General features: G+C 44.2%; 1 protein-coding gene across 3 annotated transcripts in view; it reads right to left on the reverse strand.

The window, feature by feature from the left end:
• The window catches only part of CCDC85C (coiled-coil domain containing 85C), a 161,233-nt gene extending 145,174 nt beyond the window's left edge, over positions 1-16,059 (reverse strand). For all 3 annotated transcript variants that reach the window (XM_050954219.1, XM_050954218.1, XM_050954217.1), the window contains exon 1: positions 14,589-16,059. In XM_050954219.1, coding sequence (XP_050810176.1) covers positions 14,589-15,297 — 709 coding nt within the window. In that variant the 5' untranslated portion in view covers positions 15,298-16,059. The remainder of the gene's footprint in view (positions 1-14,588) is intronic.
• Positions 16,060-16,734: the final 675 nt, after the last annotated feature.

Raw genomic sequence — 16,734 nt, forward strand, 5'->3', positions numbered from 1 at the left:
GAAAGTCATTAAGGTTTCAATTCCAAACGAAAATTAAGGCTTTTAAACTTCCCATAATACTCACACTGACAACCTTTCATACATAATTGCTGAGGAAGAGTTACTGTGGTCTTGTCACCATTTTAATGATTTGCTAGTATACTGACAAACATATCCTCCCTGTGAAATCCACCATGCAAACAAGAATGAAAGCCAGGGTTGGCTAAAGAAACATTTGGTTCAGACAGCAGACTGGATCTGATTACTTTTAATTCAAGACTTATTAGGTGTTAACAAATTAGAGAGGTCAGAAATGGAGCAATCAAGGGACAAGGTGGGAGTTTAGTTGGCAAGGCAAGGAAAAGAGTCTTTAGTTATTATAACACAGATATTATTAGCTTTTGGCTGAGACAAAGAAAAACACAGCAGTTGAGGATCCATTTCCTTCATGACTATGGAACTGTGTCTCAGCCTAAACTGCCTTAGCAAGTCTTATGTTGTCATCTCATCATAAAAAAACCAAACCTGAGTATAAAATTTAGGATCACACGTGCTCATAAATTAGATACGGTGAAAGACAATAACTTCCACCACCAGCTATTTCTCCCCCACTCCTCCAAAAAAAAATTGTTGCTTTTTCAGTCTACTAGGACATAAGTTAACCTGTTGTGCATTTATCTTACCTGTCTGTTATTGGTCTGGACAGTGCTTATTGTTCTTTGTCTCATTCACCTGAGGACTTCCTTTAAGAAAAATATTACTAGCAAACAGAAACTTAACACCAAGATGTTGGTAGCACCTAGAGGTCTCAATCAGGTCAGGCCTCCCCTCATCCTAGGCAGTGTATATGCTATAAAGACCCCTTCCCAGAAGAACCTGATGTCCTGTTTCAACTTTATTGATCCAAAAACTGGGAATTCAGAGCAGCTGGGGATTTTGGTTACTGAAAAAGAGAAGAACTGCTCCTGGCTAGCTCTGAAAAATGTATTTGTTATTATTTGTATTACAGTTGTGTCTAGTGGCCCCATCTGCAGTCAGGTCCCATTGTGCTAGGTGCTGTACCTACATGTTATAAAAGGCACTTCCTTTCCTGAAAAGCTTAGAATCTAAATGTACAGACAAAGGAAGTATTATTAGTCCCATTTTACAGGTAGGGAACTGAGCCACAGAAACTTTAAATGATTTGCACAAGATCTCACAAGAAATCTGTGGTCAAGACAGGATATGTACCCATGACTTCCGAGTTCTAGGGCCTGAGCTACAAGACCACCTTTCCCTCCCGCAACTGTCCTTATACGGCTTAAAATTACAGCAACAACAACAAGATCTTTAACCACAGAGCAAGAAAAACCCAGGTTTTTCATTTGGTTTAAGAGATGACAGAAGGAAACAAAACAGCCATGGCAGATTAGACTTCCACAAAATCCATAAATCAAAGCAAATAAAAAACAGACCCACCTACAAAATTTGTTCAAATATACCGAACTGAGTGTCATTCTGTTCAAATGCAGATATGTAACATAGCCTGGAGGACTGCAAACTGCAGAAGAAGTTACAGTTAGAGGTGGAATCTTCAGCAATTCCAAGAGAGCGAACATCTCAACAAACAGGGCATGCATTATCTTGTTTCATGACATCAAAAAGGAATGAGTGTTCAGGCTTTGAGAACTGATCCCCGTGTTTTAAGAGGTGGAACAAGTAGTTAAGAGGATGACAAAAGAAAAACTTCTGGAGAAGATCCACAACAGTAGCTGAACTGTAAACCGTTTATAGTGTCAAAAATAAAAATCATGGCTGAAAAAGTGAATAATTCAAAACCAAGAAAGCAAGCATGACACACATGTAATAGGAAAGTATAGACCTATCAGGGATTTACAAAGTATCAAACAACTCTACTCCAGTGCTGGGTTTGAGTAGCTACCATCATCAAGAACAAGAATAATTTTTACAATATGCCACCTTTGTGAGCCACATGAATCATGTGAAGATCATATAACCTACAAGTATGTATCACATTCAACTGATAACAAGCTTTAAACTCAATGGAAAAGGATTAAGAGCTCTGCAGATCTAAAGCACAGATCAACCTTGTGTTCAGCTTCTGGAAAATTTACAAATACGAGACTGCTTCTACAAATACAAGCACCAAAAAGAGGGAGAAGAAAGAGCAATTAGGAAGACAAAAGAACACTAGTGTCTCAAGTGCTTTGAGATCTACTGATGAAAAACACTATATAAGAGCTAGGTATTGTTGTTGTTATCAGAAAAATGCCTTACGTTTATACGTAAAATACCATTTTCTTTATAACTCTGTGAAGAGCTAAAATGATTGCGCATCTGAAAAGGATTACTTTTGCCCCCGTTACTCTGTTGACAGGGTAGGCATCTACTTGCCAAAAATTAACAAAGGTGTTCCAACATAAAATGTGGGAACTTTACTATACTGAAAATGGATCCACGGGAAACATACATTATGCTAAATGTGGGGTGGAGATGGAAAGCCGGTGAAAGAATCAACACAGCTATTGAAAATAAATAAACCCCTTTAATAAAAAGATGTGGCTCAAACTCCCGGCCATTCATTAAGGAACTGGAGAAAGCACATAAAGGCTAGGTCTATACTGCACACTACTGGCACTGGCATTTCAGGCACATGTAAGTACTCTTGGCCATCCAGCATCTTGACAGATAAAAGGAGACACAACGTCAGTCCATCAGTGGTGCTTAGCAATGATATGGGAAAAGAGCCTGATGCGTGAGCAGCAAACCTTTCCACTGTGGCTACAGCTCCACTCGCCAGATGGAGGTTGAAGCACACTCTGCTTCCTGGCTCACCTACAGGCCTCAGCCTGGGCTCTCTGGTGGCTCTCCACGGTGACTGCACCAACTCGAACCCGGCTTCTCCGAACTGAGCAATTGTGGGCAGCATTTTCCCAGTTGTCAGTGGGAATGCTGAATTTCTTTGCTTGACCTTCTCACTGTATCAGAGATTTGGCCTTCCTCTGCGTCGCAGGCGATTCTTGCATTGGTCACAGAGCACAGCCTTCAGCAGACGATCTCGAGACATGCGCTCCATGTGTCTCAACCAGCAAAGCCTGCGAACATCCAGTGTAGTCTGTATATACTGTAGGCCAGTTCGCCCAAAGATCTCGGTACTGGTGATCCATTGATCCCAAGCAACTCCAAAGATTTTTCTAAGACATCAGAGGTGGAAACTCTTCAATCTCCACTTCTGCTTGGAGTCCATAACCCAACTTGCAAAAACGTAAAGAAGAGTACTAAGGACACAAGCCTGATCCTTTGTGTTCAGGATAAGCAACTTCTTGTTCCAAACACGTGAAGTACGTTTGCCAAAAGTGACAGAAGCTTTGCCGATTCTTGCATTGAGTTCCCTATCAAGGTTAAATGAGCTGGTAAGAATTGAGCCGAGATAGCAGAAGTGACCCACATTATTCAAAGCTTCATTATTGACTTAGATTTCAGGTGGAATGGTGGTACCTTCTGATAGGACAACTGTTTTCTTGATACTGATTACCATGCCAAACTTGGTACATGCATCAGAAAACTTGTTCATTACAACCTACAATTCATCGGGTGAATTAGAAATGAATGCAGCAGCATCTGTAAAAAGCAGATCCCAAATAGTAAGCTGGGTGACATGCCTTCTGCTCTGGAATCATCTGATGTTAAACATGTAGCTACATCCCACAGTGAAAAGCAGGCTACATCCACACTGCGGTGTGTAACTACACGTGTTAGTGAAAGGCTCTGGGAGGGGGAGGCAGCGAGGAAGGGCTTTGGCAGCTGCCTTACTCTGTTGCCTCTCCCCTGCCAGAGCTTTGCCTCACTGCTGGAAGCCATTCCTTCCTGCAGGATTGGAGGCAACAGGGAGGCAGCAGGTTCCAGCAGCAGGGAGGCAGCAGGTTTACAATTTTTATTAAAGTTAATGTTTAAAATTTAATATACACAAGTTAAGAGGGAAGGTACTGTACATCTGGGGTCCGGCTTGAGTTATGAGGGATTACAGGTATCGGTTACAAGGATGACATATCACATAGCCAGCATAGACCCAGATTGGGGTGCAGGAGTTTTTAGAGCATCAGTGGATAAGTGGGCTCGGGTACGCCATCCATGGAATGTATTAAGAGTCCAAGTCAGTATCGGTGTAGTGAATAAGTACATGGGTGGGATGCCTCCCTTGGTTCGTCAGGGAAGGAAGTGTGTATTTCCCTGGTCTGCGGTCTCAGTTACTCAATGAGGTATTGGCAGTGTCCTGTAATGTGTTCCGTATAAATGTCTCTGGACCACCTGATGGTGTCGGATACCATGACTTGTCTCCTGAGCCAGGTGTAGCGTCGACCAACTCCACATGCTCTCAGTACTGGTTCATTGTGGGGGTCCCACGAGCCCAGGGCTCCCATGATCAGGGCGTGTATCTGGACCTCATAGCCCTGGGCTCTCAGGGTGTCAGCCAGTGGGGTGTACTTTACTACACTACTAACAATAACAGTGTAGATGGGAGAGGCACTTTATGGGCATGAAGAGTGCTGTGTAGGGTACATACCCTAAGGGTTCAGGCAAGTCTCTACTCACCTAAACAATGTTTCACCTTCTATACTGCTGTTTGCACCCGTTCTGGAGTGTGAGTAGTATATGTACTCTACACACTGCCATAAGGAGTGAGCAGTGTAGACGTATCAATATAAGGAGTAGGTAATGACAGGAGAGGTGTTCATGGGACAGGATGATAATCAATGATAACTAAGGTCCTAGAACACAAGACATATATTGTAGTAAGCAGTTGCACGTGAAAAAGATGCGAGTCTTCTAATGCATGTCTGACACTTAATGGTCAAGTCAAAGCAAGGAATGCAGGGTGCAACTTTATATTTGTAATACCTGGTATCAGCCTAGATTCTGAGGACTCTGGTTAGAAAACGTTGGTAACTCCAACCAGCAGACAGATATCAGATAAGGATACTGACAGCAAACTTTTTGCTACAATGGTTTCCACAGAAATATTGAGCTTCAGGGATTGGAAATGCCACAAGGATAACCTAATTTTTTTTAAATAGTTGTTTGCTTTTTATTGATCTGCTTTGACTTGTCCTCTTTATCCTCTCCCTTTGTTTTTGATAGAATCATTCCTTAGTGACAGCTCAAGGCAACATCAGTCCTGCAGCTTACTGCACAGAGCAGCATGCTTACCACACAATATAACCTAATTTTCTTATATCGGGATGCAGCAAGCCCACAGGCAGAGTGGGGCCCTAGCTCATGAGGCCACTCTCTACCTCATCAGGGACCGGTTGGTGCCTACTGCTCCAGCTCTAGTCCAAGCAATGTGAAGCATGAGAAGCCTTATTTTGACTCCATGGTGGTGATAACTTGAGCCCCTTGGGAAACCCAGAAGTCCTTCCCCCTTTATTGTGAGCCTAGCTGGGCTCATGCAGGCTCCCCCCCTCCTCCATCCACTAATCCCCTAGTTTCCTACATAAACACTTAAGCTCTGTTTCCCTTTTGTGAGACCAGATCCCAGCAGGCATAGCAGAGCGGTTTGGGGCAGGTGCAGGAGAAGAATGGAGATCAACACACTGTCTTGAGCCTTACTGCAGGGGGTAAAGAGGGCAACTGAATAGTTTTGCAGGGTGTCGCAGATTTGCTTGAGCAGGACCTGCAGTCAGGGCTGGGTTGACACTACAACATAAGATTGCTAGACTATCACCCTTCTACTGTTTGATCTTCAGTGTGCACCTGACCTGGTCCCTGCCTGGAGCCTACCATCAGGGACACGGTAGCCCATTGTAATCAAAACTGCCCAAGCAAAATTTGGCACCACTAAAGTGGCTGTTGACGGGGGAGGGGGATGTGCTGACTGCCAGCTCCTATGGCTTCGAAGGCTGCGTTCCCTAGCAGAGAACCAGCACTACTGGTTACCCCCTCCCAGGTTGAAGTCACCTCAGAGCACAGCCGCCCGAGCTGATACAGAGATGAGTACAGGCCAGTGAGTCAATGCCGATGAGTAAGGGTTTGTGAGATCCGGAACAGGCCTCAGTTATCCTAAGGAGTGACTAGAACAGCATTTAAAAGCTGCGCTGGATGATGGGACATCTGGTTTCAGTGAGGATGTTGAATATCACTCCTGTTCATATACAGCTAGACTGGGTGTTACAACATAGGGGGAGCACAATACCTCAGGGGGGCACTCTCCCCCACATGTACCCACTGTGCACTAGCCAGTTGCTCTTCTAGGTGCCCAGCACCACTCCTTGAACCTGTGCAGAAGAAGGGACAGGTGATTTGCTCTGAATAACAAGGGCCAAGCAGTCCTTGTTATTCTGATCAGCTCTTGCAAGGGCAATATAACCTAGGGGGCCCCTCTTTTTCTGTGGTCCCTGTGCACAAAAGCCAATTGCAACATGGCCCAAATGGTGCAGATGGACAAGACAACAAAGGTGTCATATATAGCGTGCAATGCAGTACTCTGATACCTCAGAGATAAGTGCTTCATAAATGCCTATATATACAGAGCTACCCAGAGATCATTTCCAAGTGCTGTACACCACGCATCCCATTCACAAATAAAAGCGCTCATTAGAAAAATGGAATTGCTGCCGTTTTAAGCCTCTGTCAGATGAAGGAGCAATTTACAAATGTACATGAGCAAGGATGCTTCTGTTACTATGGAGAGTCACATGCTGGCATGATTGCTGATGCGGGAGACGGAGTTAACCTTCTTCTTACTTCACAAGTCAGTAGGCAACGGAAAGGCAGATTCTGTGAGACAATGCTACTTTTCCTGCCAGTAGTTATCTATTTGTGGAAATGGGTCAACCTCCTCGTGGTGGACATGTTAGTATGTGAGTGCCTAGCAGCACTGCTTACAATTTTCTGTCCATTACACAAGCAGTGGAACGGCTGCACATAACTACTTCTGGCAGCCAAGTGTTTCATGAATTGCAGCAAGTTAACCACAAGGAGAGGATGACATTCTGAGACAGGGCATGATAAATTCCAACTCCCAGACAAAAGGCATCTTTAAAAAGAACCATGCAAATGGGAACACAAAGCTATGCAACCCATACAGGTAAAAGCTACAGATGTGAGTTCCGGCGCTAAGTCACCCCAGTACTGCGAAGGTCAGCAATGTCATATGCTTTGCAATGAGATAAGTTAAGGACAGACTGCCCATGAGTGAGGATGGAGTTCAAGCATTAACTGGCTTTCCCTGAGTCACAGCTTTAATACTATTTGACACTGTTTTTTAATCTGGTAATTTCCCTTATTCTGCTGCTTGGAAAGTGTATTAGAAACGGTTGTGTCAATTTAAGCCCATTGGCTACTAGCCCTTTTCTCCTTTTCTGCTGCCCTCCAGAGAACCTGCACCCAAGGCAGGCCTGAGGCAGAAAGATGCCCTGGGAAGCTGGGACAGCAATAATAGGCCCCAGAGGAGGTGAATCTGAGGGAGGTATGGGCAGAGTCCTGAGCTCCACACCGTCTCGCTGCTCACCAGCAGGAGAGCATTGATTACACCTTCTCACTGGTAGCAGGGGCTGTTGGTCACTGTGCTGTGCCCAGTGCCTCGTAGGGCATTAATCCAAAGGTATGAAAGACACCAGACACTTAGGTCGTGCATTCCTTAGCCCTCATTGCCACAAATTATCCCTTCGCCTTTTACAGGCCCACTATTACCTGCTACACCGTAGTGACACCTCTACTAAATCTCAGCCTGTTTTAATGGCCATGCCCCCCACAGTCACCATTCACTGGGCACGGCAGGACTGCATTTTGAGTTACAGTACCTGTCGCTTCATTAGATTGCTGTTTAATTCGATCCTCTGCTTTATCTGATCAAATGCCTCCAGAGGAACCAAATTATTTACATGGCAACAAGCGCAGTTTACATCCCTTGTTTTGATTGCTTTTGACAGGTGTAAGTGGATAATTCCATCATCAAGAGCCATAGAAAATTGCTTTTTAATCAACAGGGAGTTTTCCCTCCTAGGGGACATCTCATAACAGTGAAAGGTCTCTTTGGAAGAGAGGTCAAAAGTATTAATGATTGAAAGAGAAAGAGTTGAGAGATGCAAGGCAATGGGATGCAAATTTCTAAAGATGACACCAATTCTGGGGGCCCAGCTTAAACATCTATGGCCTGATTTTTAGAAGTACCCATAACTCCCAGTGCAAGTCTAAAAGGAAGGCATGAGCTCAACACCTCTGAAAAAATCAGGCGTTAGGTGTCTCAAGCTGGTCACCCAAAAACTGAGGCACTCAAAATTAGTGGACAATGAACATCTGGCCTGAGGAGACTCAAATCACATTCTTGGTGGCAGTGTTTGAAACCTGGGCATTTTTTAATCTTCTATTCACAGACCTGGATAAAATTACAGAAGATTTTAAAACAGGTATTCTGCTCAGGTCTTACATTTAAAATTTCAGCCCAGGGCAAGTTCCATTGTTATCATGAAGGATGGTAGCCCATGTTCTGCAATGCTAGAACTATTGCCATGTAAAATACAGCAGCACCAAAAAATTAATGTTTCTTCTACGGCACTTTGAAGAGAAAGTGCTAAATATTATGAGAATAAGCATATTAGATTTGAAGCTTGAGCCAACCTCAGATCCAACAACTTCACGTTTGGATCCAGGGCTCTAGTTTGGCCCACTCTAAAGAAAGAGATTTTTGTGGAAATAAGATCCAGATCTGGGTTCAGATTTCACTGCCCTTGCCATATAATTCATGTGGATGAAAGAGAGAGTGTGCAAGAGAGCGGAGTCTGATTTGAGTCCCTCTCCAAAGAAAATTTTACCGTAAAAACTAACTTTTGGGATTCCATCAGAGCTATAGAAAAATGTCTGTTTTTTCACTGTGTGGCAGGTGGTCACTAAGATACCTTAAATAATCCATATCCCTTGTTTCTTCCGGACCTTGCCTACCCTACCTTGTCCTGGTCTCTCAGCCCTCATTCATGCGCCCTAGCAAATGTATATAATGATTGCAATACTCCAATAACAACAAAGGACTTTGGCCCTAAAGAAAGCAGAATGGATAGAGGGAGAAAGAAGTACAGGAAGGCTGCACATAAGATCAACACCAGCCTGCAGGGAACAGCTCTTTAAGCGACATTTCTTTGCCACCATTTTAAACATAATATATTGTCCCCTCTAGGTAAATACATGAACATTTACAACTGAGAATCGGTAAAACTAGTGATCTTTCCACCCCCTCGTCCTCAGAGATAATTCTTCTTCCATTGAAGAGGATAGCAGTGATGAATTATTACAGCAGAGACATTAATCAATAGCCTAATTGCCAAATGCACAGATTTCCTACAGACCTTTCTGACCACTCAGGTTTTTTAGAAAGTTGACCTAGCTAGAGCTGGTAGCCAACTGGAATAAAGCACAGGACACACAGGAAACAACAAGACAAACTGGGGAGCAGCTTAGGCACCCAGAACAAACAACTTTAGTGAGAGCTGAGCGTGAACCTCTCAGGACAAAATTTGGCCCTTCAGAGAAAAATAAAAAGCCCTCATGTCTCGTATGCACTGGGATTTTGTCCCCATCTCATCTGTCAATTGCTAGTGTGTTTGCACCAGTACAAACCTCTAGTGTGGACAAGGAAAACCACAATTTGCATTTACCCTTGTTTCAAGCAGAATTAAACTGGACTGGTGAAAATCACAGCTGCCCTTGTCTTCACTAGTGATTTACACCATTGCAGTACACTGGTGATTGGTCATCAATGGCTGGTGGTGGGAAAAGTCCCACACACAGACAAGGCAGAATTGTTCTACATTGGCATCAGTGTCAGCTGTGCAAAGTCTCAGATGTGCACACAAATCCTATGGAAGCCAATTGTCTTATGCTTTCAACTGTTATTGGATAACAGCAATAAGGGTCGGATCTAGAGTCTGCTAAAGTCAATAGAAATACTCTGACTTCAACAGTCTTTGGATCAGTCCCTGAAAGTCTAATTTCCCACATACCTTTCAGTTAACAAGCACACGCACAGGTAAGCAGCAATATGAAATATCATTTACAGTAAGGCCAGACAGATTTCTACCTGGCTTTTACAGAATATCCAGAGACATGGTAGATTTTATACACGCTTCTAGTAAATTTGGGGTCATCACTTATCTTTATTACCATTATTACTGCTTTGTCAGTAGTTAGTCACTGAGCTCTGGATACCTCTCTGATAAAAGGCCTACTAAGATCCCCTTGCACCACAGAACTGATACACTTCTAAGGAAAGAGAACGGGAGATAAGAAAAGGGAAAGTGGGACAATGTTCCTTCTCATGGCTACTAAAATTAGCCTGAATTTACCTGGAGAATCTATCATTTCACGTACATCGTCTCACCTTGGGCCTGATCCTCAGTCCATTGAAGTCAACAGGAGGATGGACAGTGAATGCTAGATTATGCTCTTGTGCTCAGTCCCACTTCTATAGGCTTGTCGGAGAAAGGGAAGGCAAGGCTGTGGTTTAAACCCTGTTCTCTTGTACAGACCTCCTTCAAATCTAATTTATTGCATGAGAGATGAGCTGAATTACCTCCAAGTGCTTGACTCTTTCACAAAACCACCATCCAACTGAAATCATTCTGCTTAATACATAGGAAAGCATGATCCCCACACAAAACCTGAGTAACTCTTACTCCAAGTCCTGTCTTAGGCTCCTAGAGCTAAGAAACCATGTAGGGACTGTTTTCTGTCTGAGTAGCTGGGGAATGGGCAGCCTGGGCATTTTTTAGTTTGCCTAGTGCCGCAAAAAATTAAAACCTAGCACCAGTGCTTCTCTGCAATGAGACACTGAGGAAGAAAGTGAACTCCACTCTCCTCCTTTTACGTTGCTCTATCCACCTTCAAATTTTCCCCTTTTTTTTAATCCAAGGGAGAAAAATCAATCCAAAAATGTAAATAAATTTGAATTCCACCTTCTCATGCTTATGGTACAAGAATCACCAAGCGGAACAAATGGACAGAATCCATGATGCAAACTGTTTCTGTCTCAGCTCAACCACAGACTCAACTTTCTGCATTCTTTATGTTCACCTGTCTCGCTCTTCCACATTGCAGCAGTCTTACCAGAATTGCAGCACACAGTCCTGAGAGTGCCTCAGCGCCAGACTTTGTGCTGCCAATGAAAGGTTGCCAGATAAGAGGCTGTATTTGCATATGTATTCACAAGCTTTTCCAAAGGCACAGGGCCTTTGCTGAATACCGATGCCACTGGAGAATGATAACTATGCAAGTCATTTTACAGCTTCACTAGCTAACTCACCAGATCAGGTTTACTGGCATCCGTACATGGATTATTACAGAGTGTAGATTATATCTGCCCACTAGCTGACACGAAACTATATAAATTCCTGGTAAAGAGTCAGTGTCAACATTTCCCAAAGAGACCATCCTAAGTGTTTCAAGTCGAGCATCCATTAAACAGAGGAACCTAAACCTGTTACCACTTCTGAAAAGTTTTCTCTAAGTCCACACTGCTCCTTCCTACACAAAAACCCAACCCAGGATGCCCCCCACCCTACACACATGAGATCCTACCAAACATAATAGTCCCGTCTCCTCTACGTGAGTTATTTCCACTGAGAGAAATGGAAAATGAGCTTCAACACAGAGTTTTCTTGGATTTATCCCATCAGGGCAAAGTTCCACATACACACCTTATGGGAGAGAGAGCCCAAGGGGTACATCCCCTAATCTCAGGCTTTCCTCACCCTGTCCGATACCAAATATCCTGAGAGAACCTCTGGAAGTAAAGGGTATCTATGCTGTGTCTCCTTGCTTCTACACCGCAAGGCACTCACCTCTTTACAGTTCATGTAGCCCCTGCACATTCCATGCAGTCCAAAGTTTCCCCAGCTACCAGCATCAAACGGAGGGGGTGAGGCAGCATATGTAGTACAGGAGGAGTGGTTGCACAGCGCAGAGTGAGAAACTAGGCAAGTTATCACACAAACTTGTGTCAATTACCCTGGCAAGTGGAGAATCTAGCACAGTGGTTTTCAACCTGTGGTCTGCAGACCTCTGGGCGTCTGCTGACTATGTCTAAGGGGTCTGCAACAGGTAGTTGTTACCATAGAACAGCCGTTTTAATTTGCGGTCCACTGACCCCAGGGGGTCTGCAAATTATGTCTACGATTTCCAAAGAGGGCAGCACTTCCATTCGAAATTTTGTAGAGGTTCACAAATGAAAAGAGGTTGAAAACCACTGATCTAGCAGCTCTGCCTCATGCATCCCATAGCACTGTACATTAGTGGGGAGTTGGAGGGGAATCTTAGAGTGGGGAGGGTTGGACAGAATGGCATGCACTTCCCCACTTTCATGCCCAGCTTGGCCCAGCAGTTGCAGACTTTCCTTTTCTTGTTTAAGCAGAGGGAGGCAACTGAATTCTATCTAATGTTTTTCTACGGCACCCATCACCATGGCATCAGGGCCTTCCAGGAAGAATATTTTTATGCTTTGCATTAGCAAATAAGCCAATTCATGAAAACATCTGGTTTCCATGAATGGGCTACATTCAGCCCTGGTGTCACTCTGTTGAAGTTAGTGGAGTGACACCTAGGAGGACCTTGACCTAGTGTATCCAAAAGACTGTGTGACCCTCCTCCCACAAAGAAAGAATTTAGAATTAAAAAAATTTTTTTTGCACAATGCACATCAGCAAAGCATCTGAAATGCAAACAGCAACGCTTTATGAAATAAGATCTACAATTCTGCTTTAAAGACATTTTAAAATTCTGCTTCAACTTCATGAGATGGTAGAGTAGCGGGAGAAGCAAATTACTTTTAAGATGCTGAGTATGTCCTGCAACGTCTGAGGACAGCACCAGCCTCTAAACCAGCATTCCCTGCCCTGAGTTCAACGGATGTAATGTGTTCAACTATTTCAAGGGAAAGGCAGCTATTGCAAGGGAACTCGGACCACGACAAGTTAGTGAAGGATAACACTCTTCAGAATTGGGCTGATAAGCGCTGAGTGACCTCAAGTCTCACTCACGTTCTCTGGGGCCCTGAGGCTTACCCATAGAACATCAGGACCTGCCTATGTCCTCTGCTCCCTCCACCACTCGTAAAACCTCTTCAGTTTTAAGGGACAGTTACTTGGCAACGCTGCCAAGTCACCCTATCTGCCCCCTCCTGTGGTTCTCCCATTGGAGGGGATGATCTACATCGAACCCTTTGTAAGTGTAACATTCTCACATTTGGAACATGACAAGTTGACAACATCAGTCAGAATCAACTCCCCCGCTCCTCCCTTCTGACATTCCACTCAGCCCTTGCTGCTGCAAGCTGGTGGTGCTGAGGCTGCAGTTTCTAAGCTTGGAGAAGGAGGATGCTGTAGTTTATACCCCATTTACCACAGAATATTCCAATTTGGATTTGGATAGTCTGGTGGAAAGTGGCATGAAGAAGCTGAAACGCTAGCTGTTGTGTATGAGCCCAGTTTGCTTCCTATTGGCTTTTCTCATCTGAACTGCACCCTTTAGAAGTTCTTCCTGTCAAATTTGAAATCCTCTTGCATCCCAGACTTCTTTCCCCACAAAGCTGGATTTTAAGGACATTCTGGTGATATGCTGGTAATAATATTATCAATATTATTATTATTACTGTTTTACAGCCAGTTCGATATAGACTCTACTGGGAATTTGCCTGCCTGAGAAGAGCAGGATGACGCCTGTCATCATTCCATATTGGGATTTTTTCTAATTGTGACCACACAGTTGTATCAAATATAAGTACAGTTTCCGTTATAGTCTGATCCCTGCCCCTCTGATTATTTCACAAGAGGTAAGGAGGGAAGCAAAAGAGGTAAGCTAATTCCTATACACTGAACACAGTCTTTAACTACTAGGCATTGCTCAGTTTCAGACAGTCTGCCAGTGAAAGCCCCATGGAGTTAACAAGTGATGCTTTTATCCATTAGCTGGCAGATGAGGACTGTAATAATTCCAACATCCCAACTATGCTTTTATCAAGCTCATCAAACTATCAGGCAAGCAGAGAAGATAAAACAAAACACTAACAGGAAAAATCAATGTTTATTTAATTCAGAAAACACATAGTCAATTTGCCTGCCAGGACTTAAAACAAAAAATAAAAGACCATCCCACAGCCCACTCCATTAATAATGCATCTGATAAGCATTTAACAATAGTGTAATTACATCAGAACAGATCCACTATGAATGAGTTATCAGATTAACAGGTTTAATAAAACCACGGAGAAATGCACAGGGTGCATTTCACATTTCCCAGAAGATCACCTGCTGTATTTATTATCATACAATTACTACTCCTTATAATAAATGATAACATGCATTCCCATGGACTCTTCCGGATGGATGCGCTGTCCAAAGGTCAATGCACTAACCCTCACAACGCCTCCTTAAGACAGGCATCTCCATTACACAGGTGGCAAAGTGGAGGCAGAGTGGTTACAGTGACTTGCCCAAGTTCAGACAGGAAATCTGTGGCAGAGCTAAGCACAGAACCCATGTCACCTCACTCCAGTTATGTAAACACTAGACAGCACTTCCTCAAACAGAACTAGAGAGAGGGAGGAAGTGGGGGAACAGACTTACCATTGAGACCATTGGGGATACTCCTGTGGTGAAGGGGTGCAGACAAGTCATCCATAGATCTCCTTATTCCTCCAGCCTTATTCTCGACAGGTTTGTGATGGTGGAGGTGATGGTGATGATGATCTGGGCTCCCTGCGCTCCCAGTGCTGGAGGTGCTACTCCCATCCCCCACATCCCTGGTGCCAGAGCTCCCATTCAAATTGGTCAAACTGGCCTGGCTGTCTATAGAGCTCCTAGAGCCAGCTCCATTTCTCTCTTCATCCAGCATGAGGACTATCTCCTTCAGCTCCATGTTCTCCCTTATGAGGGACTCCTGCTTTGCCTCTAGCTCCTTCAGCTTCTGTTGATACATCCCAACTTCTTTCCAGATCACACTGGCAGTGTGCCTCCCAAACCTCTGCCATTCCCGGGACAGTTTTTTGCCTTTCTGCCGGTCATCATCCAAGAAGCAGCATAGCTCTCTCAGTTCCTGATTATCATCCTGTAATTTCTGATTCACCTCCTTCAGCCCCCTGATCTCATGCAGATGAACCTGCAGCCTCCTGTTTACATCCTTCATTAAGTTGCCATGTTCCACCATTAAGTTCATTTTTTCATTTTCTACTTTCCTCAATCTTTTCACCAGCTCTTCCTTGCTCCATCTCATCATCTCCTCTTCTGAAATTTTGTTCAGGTCTTCCTTAGACCCTTCCAGAGAATTTTTTGCCATATTTGAGTCTAGATATTGTTTCTTTTTAAATAATAATTATAATAAAAAACAGTGTTTTCTGGAACTAAAATTTAATGTAACATGTTGGGCAGGGAGAAAATTATAGTTGTTCAGAGAGGATGGGGCCAGGAAAAAACAGCAAATTCACCTTGAAAGATTTGTCCCCCATATCAAAAACCAAAAAAAGGGGCGATCTGATTCAAAGCTTTAGAATTCTTTTAATTGTCTCCAAAGTGAATCAATCGACTTACCCTAGGAGAACACAACACTAAGTGGAGGCTAATCAGCAACGGTCAATCTTCTTGGATTTGTTCATTTCACTTGTTCCTCTACAAAAATCCCAACCCCACCGATTTCCAATAAACAGTACAAATAAAATAATAAGGGCACCATTAATTCCTCCAGTGCAGACCCAGCTTTCCCGATCCGTTCCCTGTCCACATCACAGCTGCTGAGCTAGGTAGCTGGTTTTTTAAATAACATGTGAAATAGAAACCTGTCCCTCCGGTTGTTTGTTTTGCGTTAATTCCGAGGCTGCTCTCCGGATGATGTCAATGCCTTTGTAAATTGCACGTAAAAAAATTCATGACAAGAGGTGGTGAGCGAAGGAGCATTCCTCTAATGGCACAATCATCAGAAAGCAGGAGCTCAGCTACAGGGCTTGAACTAGTCCCACCTACTTCTGGGGAGGAGAGCGGAGGTGGGGCCCCCCTCCAGTACTGCAAGAGAGAAAGCACAGCACAGATCTACTAAACAAGAGGCTTCCCCCACCTCTTACCCGGCTGCTGCCGAACACAGACAGTTTTTTGCTCCGGGAGAGGAGGATTGCAGAGGCAGGGACCTCCCCCCGCAGCCTGATTGGGTGTCAGAGGCTGGGGGCAGGGACCTTGCCATGCTCCAGACTTTTCAGGTTGCATTCGCTATGCGCCTCGGGTCAAGTTACTGGGGAGAAGTGGTGGCTCCCCCTAGCCAATGCGAGGGCTGCAAAGCGCTTTCAAAAAGCAGGTACAAAGGGAAAGGTAGGGCAGCCTCGGCTCTTAAAGGGGCCGCGCTCTCCCCAGCAGCGCTACACACACACACACACACACACACACACACTCTCTCCCAGCCAGCCAGCCAGCCAAGGAGCGCCTGTGCCCCGGGATCTGCCTTTGCCAGCGTCTCTCGGGCTAACCCAGCAGCCATGTGTCACCACCAGGCTGTGTCTGAAGGGAGCACGGGGACGCAGAGCCTCTGCTGCCTTATTGTATGTCTGTAAATGGCCCCCTTTCTTGCTCTCTCCGCAGTAGTTGCTGGTGAATTTGGTTTATTTGTGGGTTAGGTTTGCTGCCTGGGTTCCATTATGAGTTATTCATTCTTATGTATTTATTATTGGTTTGTTTTATCCCCGTTTATTACCAGGATCCATATGGGACAAGGGACGTGGTGTAAGAACCC

This window comes from Gopherus flavomarginatus, chromosome 5 (assembly GCF_025201925.1).
Source record: "Gopherus flavomarginatus isolate rGopFla2 chromosome 5, rGopFla2.mat.asm, whole genome shotgun sequence".
Classification (NCBI taxonomy): domain Eukaryota; kingdom Metazoa; phylum Chordata; order Testudines; family Testudinidae; genus Gopherus; species Gopherus flavomarginatus.